The following is an 8,066-nucleotide window of genomic DNA, read 5'->3' as shown; positions in this document are numbered from 1 at the left end:
TCTGTCTGTTTTTCACTTTTGTCTCCTAGAAGCCAGTGAAAGAGAAGTGCTCACCTGTGCAAGAAGCTGTATCAAGTGACAAGGAGAGCACAGAGAAAACACAGCAGGAACCGGATGTTCCCGAACCAGAACGGGATTGGGGCTCCAGCAGTAGCGTGAAACCTACAGCCCAGCTGCAAAGCGAGAAAGAACTGAGTTCTGTGGGTGAATGCAATGTAGCAAGCTCTGCAAATCTAGGGGCTGTCACAGGTAAAAGCACTGAAAAAAGGTGCAGTGTCCCAGCAGAGAGCAAGGAGTGGCAGAACACCAGCAGCATTTCATCTGTATGGGACAGCAGTGACCTGGAACCAGGCTCCCTCAAAGCCTGCCTGGGTAAGAGACAGCAGTCCCTGCAGTGTGGTATTCTGGTGTGTGGTTTGAATAACCACATGCAAGTGGTGAAGTAGGTCTTTGGAGAGTCGAACCCTTGAGAATGTACTGGAGAGGTCAGAATCTCTCACTGCAGGAGAGAAAGATGCGATTTAAGTATTCTAGCAGTAGCTTCTTCCAATTCTTTGCAGAAATTCCACTTGTGGATGTAAAGGAGCTTCCCCAGACTCGGCCTGGCCTCCAGTCCTTCAGGAATCACTTGATCATGGAGCTGCTGTGGTTGCAACAAGCTATTGACAGCCGTAAAAATGTAAGGGCTTGTTTTTGCCTCTTGGTCGGAGGGGTTCCATCTGTGATGGGATGAGAGGCTGGGTGGTGGTGGTTTGGTTTCCTCGGGGTTGGATCAGGTGATGGCAGTGTCCTTTTTTTTAAAGTTAGAGAGAGAGAGGGGAAAAAATGAAAAAGGGAAGCAGAAGTTGTTTAGATCTGGCTGTAAGCTTCTGTCCTGCTAGAGAGACACTGCTATTTGATAAGTATTGTGCCTGTGTAATACAGAAACTTAACTTAGCAAGCTGCTTTTTTGCATTGGTTAAGGTGCAGTTCATGTGAATCTTCTGGCCAAGTGTGATGACTTTGGCTAAACTGCAGGTGCTTTCCTGCTTCTGGGTCTCTGAGATCTAATTGCTAACATTTGATTTTCTTTCTCATGTAGTACCTGAAGCTGAAACAGAGGCTGGAGTCTCCTGACAGCTAAGAAGGCATTCCTGAGCATGTGGGATGTTTTGCACTGCTGTGGTGCAGCAGAGGAGCCGCAGCACCAAAGTCACAACATGATTTCACAGACAGCAGCACCCTAAGGGAACTTCAACTCTGTGAGCTGATGTTCTCCTAATCAGATTCATGTGGCAAAAGACTTTTGTTTCTTTTAAATGTGAATATTTCATCAAAGCAGGAACTAAGTGACGCTTTGACTCTAAGGAGGTTATCTGTCTTGGAGGAAGTTCTCCCTCCACAAGAACCCATCCTTAGGGTAAATTGAGGCTGGGAAAATTGTCACAATAGTTCCACTTTGACCAGTTTGTTGTTTGTGGTGGAATTAAAATGCCTGAAGGCCACAGGTGCTTTGAATCTGTAGGATTAACTTCTCCTCCACTCAGCTGTGGGTGATGTGCACCAGTATGTGAACGGTATTTTTCTGTACATCACCACTCTGCAATGTCTGGGATCTCCAAGTGCCTGTTTTGATCCAGGGCAACCAGTTCAGTGCAAGGGGCAGCATATCTGCCGTGGTGTGGATGTTTGTCCATCATGTGCAGAATGGAAACCTGCTGCACGTTTCATGCAGGTAGCAAGTGCTGGCAAGGGGGTGACAGCTTCAGGGTATTGCTACTCTGGATGACCAAAGATACTGGCACTGCACCTCTGAACTGCTTCATTTGAACATGGTGGCCATGGTAGTTAGCATGGGGTGAGGTTTAAAAAGCTGTGTGGTTCCTGGTTCTCAGATGGCAGTATTTGCAGGTTGTTTCAGCCTGGCCCACAACTTCCTCCTGCTGCAGCCATGGTGACAGACAGTTGCTCAGGGGACTGATGAAGAGGGACAGCAGAACACAAAGGCGGCTGGTCAGAAGGGCGTAGGCTCAGTGGGAGACCTGCTGGAGCTCTCCTCTGTGCTCTGTGTTGGTCTGTCTGCCTCTCTGACCCATGGGGAATGAGCTCCCATGGCTTTGCTCTGGCTCGTCCAGCCAAGAACGTGGTGGTGTATCGCAACGGTGACCCCTTCTTCCACGGGAGGAAGTTTGTAGTGAACCAGCGGCAGTTCCTGACCTTTGAGGCATTTCTGAACGAGGTGACCAAGAGCATTCATGCACCCTTGGCTGTGAGGAATCTTTACACACCCAAGCATGGCCGTCGCGTTGCTGAGCTGGCTGACCTGCAGGATGGGTGCCAGTACGTGGCTGCAGGCTTTGAAAAGTTCAAAAGGCTTGAGTGAGTAGATGGCCCTTTTGTCTCTGGGTTTGGTAAGCAGTTCTAGATATTTTGAGGTGTAATGGGGGGGGGGAAGGGTAAATAGGTAAAAATGAAGCAAACCCAAAGAAAAATATAGAGAGATTAGTTTCTTTTCCTAGTGGAATTTACTGGATGTATTTCAGGTTGCTTGGGAAATACACATATTCCTGACAAGGTCACTGACTCTTGAAAGAAAACATGGTGGGGGAGAGGTGCAGTCTCCAGCTGGCTGTGTGTGATTGGTGCTGCTTTGCCTCGCAGGCACTTGTTTTGTGGTGTGTGGGAGGTTCTAGCAGAGTTGCCAGCCACAGTTTCCGCCCTGATAAGTATTGTTTCTTTGGTTTAGTGGAGGTTTCTTTTGTTTTCTAGTTCTTTTTGAAGTAGATCTGTTTAGGTTCATCCTGAAATACAGAGGGCCAAGAGATTCATGGCGTCGCTTCAGTCTTGAGGGAATGTGTGAGCTGTGTGTTGGGTGAATTTGGCTCCCTGACGTATTGCATCCTGTTGAGGTGGTCCAGGCTGGATTAAGCAGTAGTCAGTCCTTGTAACAGCAGTCAGTCCTTGGAGCCTTATCATTGTTTAGCTCAAAGGAATAAAATGTTCTGGATGTCTTGGTCTGTGTTTGACTGGGATTTCTTAAATAGGCTTTAATTGTGGAAGCTCATGAGATGAAGTACATGGAGGATTTTAAATGTGACCCAAATAATAAACATGGCAATGAATCAAGACAAAGCAGTCATTTTCTCACTGCTCTTTAGTCATGGCCTGGTTGGTACGCTGCAGTGTCATCTCTTGTTCTTATAGCTATTTAAATCATGGAAGGAAGGAGCTCCGTGGGACAGACAGCAGCAACAGTGTGCAGGTGAGACTGAGCTGAGTGTGGACAGGCAAGAACACAGACTGAGTTAGGAGGGATGGCCGAGAGCTGGCACTGGTGTAACAAAAGTTGAGATTTAAGGCTGCAATGTGTCCAGCAGAGATCCTGTGATAATGACACAGGAATCAGTAGGATGATGTGTGAAACGATGCAGGGGCTGCTTAACGGTGAAGGGAAGAAGGATCTGCTCAGAGGTTCTGGAATGCACTCAAGTATGTGAAGAACCTCTCCAGGCCTTCATGTTGCTGACAACAAACCCCACCTAGCAGCAGCAAGCTGCAGGCAGGGTAGGCACCTCCTGCCTGATGAAGAAGATGGAACAGCTCTGGGAAGCTTTGTGCCAGAGCTGTCTGTTTTTGTGCACTGAATTTTTCTCTAGACCTGCACCACAGCCCCCTGGAAGCCAAACAACACTGCAGTGCGACAGCAGAATCCCACCCACCTTACAGTACAGTAAGTGCCTCAGTGCTTTCTCCTGGGAAGGTATTTGGGAGCATTTTGGAAGCTGAAGAAGGGAATTTCTGTGTGAGATTCTGAGAATCATAGAATCATTAAGGCTGGAAAAGACTACTATGATCATCTAGTCCAACTGCCCACCTACCACCAGTATTTCCCCACTAAGTCATGTTCCCCAGTACTACATCTACACATCTCATGAACACTTCTAGGGATGGTGACTCAGCCACCTCCCTGGGCAGCCCGTTTCAGTGCCTGACCCCTCTCTTGGAGATGGTCTCCCTAATATCCAACCTGAACGCTGCCCCCACAGGAACAGTTCCCTCCTCCTATCAGAGCTATTTGTTATAAGTACTGCATGAACACGTTTCTTTTTCCCCTCTCTTCCACATACCACCTCATCAGAGGAAACTGAACAGAAATGCCCGTAGTTCAGTTACAGATCTCAAGCTGTCTAGTGACACCAGGGGCAGAGAGTTGATGTCTTCACAACTGCTAATAAAACATTTCTGCTCACACTGCCTTGTGGCACGCTTTGGATCGTTTCTGCTGTAGTGTTTTTCGGAATGGGGATTTGTTGAGCCCTCCTTTCCAACTGACGATTTCCAAGAGCACTTTCTGGCAGTGGGACACACTCCTGGCTATGCTGACAGAGAAAGCTGATCTGTGCAGTGGAGCTGTTAACAGGTGGGTATCTGGGCAAGGCACCGCTGGGTCGTCTTTCATCATGCCCAGGAACACAGGCAGCACTTACTAATGTGCAGGACCAGGAGTTTAGATGCTTCTAGCATGCTTTGGCAATTTAATTTGCTTTTCAGTTTTCCCATCTTTAAATCAATGATAACATCAATGTCCTTTGCTCTTATCTTGGTCTCGTTTACCACTTTGCACTTGTTTGCTTCCACACTGAGGGGCTGTTCTCTATCTTGCGACTTCCCCTTATACTGCTCTGAATCTTTTGCTGTCTCTTTCCTGAGGCTCTGCAGGCTGGATGGCACACTGGTGTCCAGTGGGGAGGAACTGGTGAATGGCAACTACTATGTGGCAGTGGGAACTGAGGAGTACAAAAAGCTGCCTTACTTGGAACTGCTGGTGCCCCAGGACTCTGTGTGCAGGACACTCTGGTACGTAGGCTGTGGCTGAGAGGTTTAAAGAACCATCTCAGAGGTGGTCTTCAGCTGAAATCATCTTTCCCATAGCCTTTCCATTCAGTGCTGTCTGTATCAAGGGTTGAATTCTGCCTAATGAGATGGAAATTTAGGAAGCAAGAATGCTTCAAAGCTTTCTGTGTAAGCGCCTGGGAGGTAAAAGCAGATAAACACACAAAGATGGAGGCACTCATTGATCTGGTGTGGTAAATAATTTTCTGCCCTGTTCAGAGTCTGTCACTGCTGTAGGGACTAGAACACATCAAACAATAGTTTAGAGCAATTGCTTGGGCAAGTCGCTTAGCTTTCTCACTCAGTTTAGAAATCACTGTGCTTCCTCCTGGAGTGTGTAAAGCTGAACGTAACCACCAGGGGGAACTTCAGAAACCAAAGGACGGTGTTACTGCAGGGCTCTGCATTTTAAAAGTCGAGGTTGTTTTCTGTTGTTTTCTGCGTCATGAGCATTTCCCCTCTTCTGGATTGTGAGAGTAACAGCTCCCCACTGCAGTAAGCATAAAAGACTTCCTGGAGGGGTTCCTACTTTTATCTTTACTCCTTTTCCAGAGAGCTGCAGAGACTGCAAAAGAATTTATACCAAAAGGCAAAATGATACACCACAGTACTTATTCCACTTAATGGTTGTGTGAAATGTGTAAGATCCTTCCTGGCTGTGTTCAGATCCCTTATGCTAACATTCTGTACCCCCAGCTGTGACCTCTGAGGCAGGACTTGCCTGTAGCCAGGTGAAGCTTTGAAGCTGACTTGTAATAAATGTGTTTTTTCTTCTTGCTGCAAAAAGGCATGGACTACAAGCAAGTCACAAACTGCTGTCTCAGGGAAAAGGGATGACAACAGTTCTGAAGATGAAGAGCACTGCATGATGTTTTTCTTGGCAGCAAAACTACTCTGAAGAGTTAAAGGACTGTGATGAGAGGGCAGATAAGTAAACTGCTCTCTGCACTGCTGTAGGTAACAAAAGAGGCGAGTACAAGGTCTGTTTAACACCACAGACTCGCCAAGGTTTTTGATGTATTAATAAAGTTCCTTCTGTAAAAGATCAGATGGTTCTAGAAGGTCCATTTCAATGATTTATTAACCAATTATTACCCCTCCAGTGCTGAACAAGGCAATTCAATTGTCCCTGCCTTGAACCACCCACAGGAAAAAAACATCCTTAACTGAAGGTATTAAATAGGATGTCCTTGCAACATGCCTTGTTCCACTCTGGTACTCAGGGAATTTGATTCATGCTTTCAGACAGCCATGTGTCAGAACAGCTTTCTTGAGGCAGCTGAGCCAAACATGTTGCTGCTGAGCCAGAAGCTCCCCTCTTCAGCCATGGGTTACCTTTGAACAGTTTCCTCTGCTCACTGTGCCTTGGTCATGAACCGGCTATGCAGAGGGTGACTCCCAGGAGGGTGAGCAGCATCCCTGCCACAGCCCCTGCAGAAATACAGAATGCTGTGTTCAACACCTGTCAGTCAGCCCCTGTCACTGCTAAATATGTGATTCTCAGCTGTCAATAAAGAAGATAGCCTAAATGGATGTGAGCCAAACTGGTACTTATTGCTAATGTTCTATGCCTGGTGTCTTTCAGCTTTCAAGTTTCCTGTTATTTTGCAACTTTCCAAGCAGGATAATGTTAGAATGTTAGCGTATAGAGTAAGGGGCATAAAGAATGATGGGTGGTGACATTCTGGGGCTGATGGGACGTTTCTCTTATGGTTAAATACATCCTTAGGTGAAGCTCAGGCCTATGAGTTCTGCTAGTTTACAACAGTCAGTTCCAGCCAATTTAAATTCACTAGCCCTACCCTCTTACAAGTCAGTTTCACTTCCTTTTCAGCCTCCTTGCAAGAACTACTGCCTACAGGCAGTAGTTACAGGACTTGTATCAGTGTTCACTGTTTCTTAGGATACCAGAAGGGAGCGCATACCATTAAGATAGCAAATAGATGTAGAAGACAATGTGACAAGATGTTTCAAGTGTAACTTACGTTTACCACCAATGTCCTCTCCCAGAATTCTTCCAGTCACCAGTGTGACTATCAGAGCCAGGGAGTTACAGAGTGGCACTGCCAGGGACAGTTCTGAAATTGAACAATCGTCAAGCAGTTTGAAATGGATAATCCTATAAAAATTGTAAGATATGTGTTCTTCATTCTAAGACACCTACTTGATGTTTAGCCAGAACACCAAACTAACGAGTAATACAGCTCCTCCCAAAATCCTGATCAACCCACTCAACAAAGCAATGAAAGCTAACCTGCAGATGCCAAGGTGAGGTAGAAGAGGAGTGATCCACATTGGTTCAGCAGAAATGGCACCATGTACTGCAGAAAGAAGGTATTGAGTGCAGAAAGAGGCAGAAAGGAATGGTCCCATGACACCTCCCTAGCCCAGAAGCCCAGCTGGGGTCGCACCTTGTAGTTGAGGCCCAGGAAGCTGATCTCGGCCAGCAGCTGCTGTAGGCGGCCCTGGCGCCGCACATCCTCCAGCCCCGCCGCTCCCGTCCGTAGGAACGGCCCCGTGCTGCCCCACAGCGCAGCCACCAGCACCAGCACAGCTGCCTCTCCTGCGGCACAGCTTCAGCTCAGCCCCGGGCCGTTGGCGCAGCCCGCCATCAGCCTGCAGCAGGCGTCCCACCCCGAAAGGCCCTCGGGGAATGGCCTTGCGCGGCCCTGCTAACAGCCCTGTTCCCTCACGGTGAGCACCGCAGCCCGTGCCCACGTTCCCCAGCTGGGAAGGCCCGACGCGTGGCCAAGTTTTCCCTTCAGGGACTCCCACAGCAGCCCAAAACCACGGCCGCGTCCCCTTAAAGCAGCCCCTCGCTGCTGCTGCGTCCCCCCTCATAGAAGGGCTCTGCCCGCGGCCACCTCCACTCTCAGGAAAAGCCCTTCTCGGGATCGCCGCGCCCCGGCCCTCAGTAAAGCCCCTCCCGGGGTCTGCATGGCTGCAAGCCTCAGGAAAGAGCGCCGGAGCTCCAACCCGCGGCCATTCCCCGCCTCAGGGAAGGCCCCTCGGACAGCCCAACCCGCGTCTCCCCCGAGCCCTTCCGGCAACCGCAGCGAGGACCAAAGGTCCCGGGCCTCCCCAGTTCAGCCCGTCTCCCCTCTCCCCAAACCCGGAAGCTCACCCGCGGTCGCCATAGCGACAGAGACGGACTTCCGTCTTCCCGCGCCCTCTGACCCGGAAGTGGTGCCGCG

The 8,066-nt window shown here is 48.8% G+C and overlaps 3 protein-coding genes across 5 annotated transcripts in view; 2 read left to right on the top strand and 1 right to left on the bottom strand.

Moving 5' to 3' along the window:
* The window catches only part of IQCC (IQ motif containing C), a 1,623-nt gene extending 139 nt beyond the window's left edge, over positions 1–1,484 (top strand). Inside the window, exons 2-4 of the mRNA XM_010723499.1 lie at positions 30–372; positions 561–679; positions 1,082–1,484. Coding sequence (XP_010721801.1) covers positions 30–372; positions 561–679; positions 1,082–1,123 — 504 coding nt within the window. The 3' untranslated portion in view covers positions 1,124–1,484. The remainder of the gene's footprint in view (positions 1–29; positions 373–560; positions 680–1,081) is intronic.
* Positions 1,155–5,894, top strand: DCDC2B (doublecortin domain containing 2B). Of its 3 annotated transcripts, XM_010723481.3 has the most exons (7): positions 1,155–1,241; positions 1,891–2,358; positions 3,184–3,241; positions 3,636–3,709; positions 4,268–4,399; positions 4,690–4,836; positions 5,660–5,894. In XM_010723481.3, the coding sequence occupies exons 2-7, from the start codon at positions 2,081–2,083 to the stop codon at positions 5,739–5,741; spliced, it is 771 nt and encodes a 256-aa protein (XP_010721783.1). In that variant the 5' UTR covers positions 1,155–1,241; positions 1,891–2,080; the 3' UTR covers positions 5,742–5,894. The 3 variants fall into 3 exon arrangements, with proteins under 3 accessions (XP_010721783.1, XP_010721784.1, XP_019478248.1); XM_010723482.3 differs by lacking the exon at positions 1,155–1,241 and having other exon boundaries at positions 1,629–2,358; positions 4,699–4,836; XM_019622703.2 differs by lacking the exons at positions 1,155–1,241; positions 4,268–4,399 and having other exon boundaries at positions 1,629–2,358.
* Positions 5,895–5,935: 41 nt separating this feature from the next.
* Positions 5,936–8,049, bottom strand: TMEM234 (transmembrane protein 234). The gene is made up of 5 exons (XM_010723483.3): positions 7,997–8,049; positions 7,284–7,435; positions 7,127–7,193; positions 6,858–6,950; positions 5,936–6,303 (listed from the first exon to the last, which is right to left on the bottom strand). The coding sequence occupies exons 1-5, from the start codon at positions 8,007–8,009 to the stop codon at positions 6,242–6,244; spliced, it is 387 nt and encodes a 128-aa protein (XP_010721785.1). The 5' UTR covers positions 8,010–8,049; the 3' UTR covers positions 5,936–6,241.
* Positions 8,050–8,066: the final 17 nt, after the last annotated feature.

The sequence above is a fragment of the Meleagris gallopavo genome, chromosome 25 (assembly GCF_000146605.3).
Source record: "Meleagris gallopavo isolate NT-WF06-2002-E0010 breed Aviagen turkey brand Nicholas breeding stock chromosome 25, Turkey_5.1, whole genome shotgun sequence".
Lineage (NCBI taxonomy): Eukaryota > Metazoa > Chordata > Aves > Galliformes > Phasianidae > Meleagris > Meleagris gallopavo.
The sequence above is the reverse complement of the archived record's forward strand: the minus strand, read 5'-3'. Positions and strand labels throughout refer to the sequence as shown.

Excerpts from the sequence above, each read along its gene's own strand:
- DCDC2B (XM_010723481.3), top strand. The coding sequence starts at position 2,081 with ATGAGCTCCCATGGCTTTGCTCTGGCTCGTCCAGCCAAGAACGTGGTG. Across the intron at positions 3,242-3,635 it reads ACAGCAGCAACAGTGTGCAG|ACCTGCACCACAGCCCCCTG; the intron begins GTGAGACTGAGC and ends ATTTTTCTCTAG. Across the intron at positions 4,400-4,689 it reads TGCAGTGGAGCTGTTAACAG|GCTCTGCAGGCTGGATGGCA; the intron begins GTGGGTATCTGG and ends CTCTTTCCTGAG.
- TMEM234 (XM_010723483.3), bottom strand. Across the intron at positions 7,194-7,283 it reads TCCTGGGCCTCAACTACAAG|TACATGGTGCCATTTCTGCT; the intron begins GTGCGACCCCAG and ends TTCTTTCTGCAG. Across the intron at positions 6,304-6,857 it reads AGAGGACATTGGTGGTAAAC|GGGCTGTGGCAGGGATGCTG; the intron begins GTAAGTTACACT and ends GTATTTCTGCAG.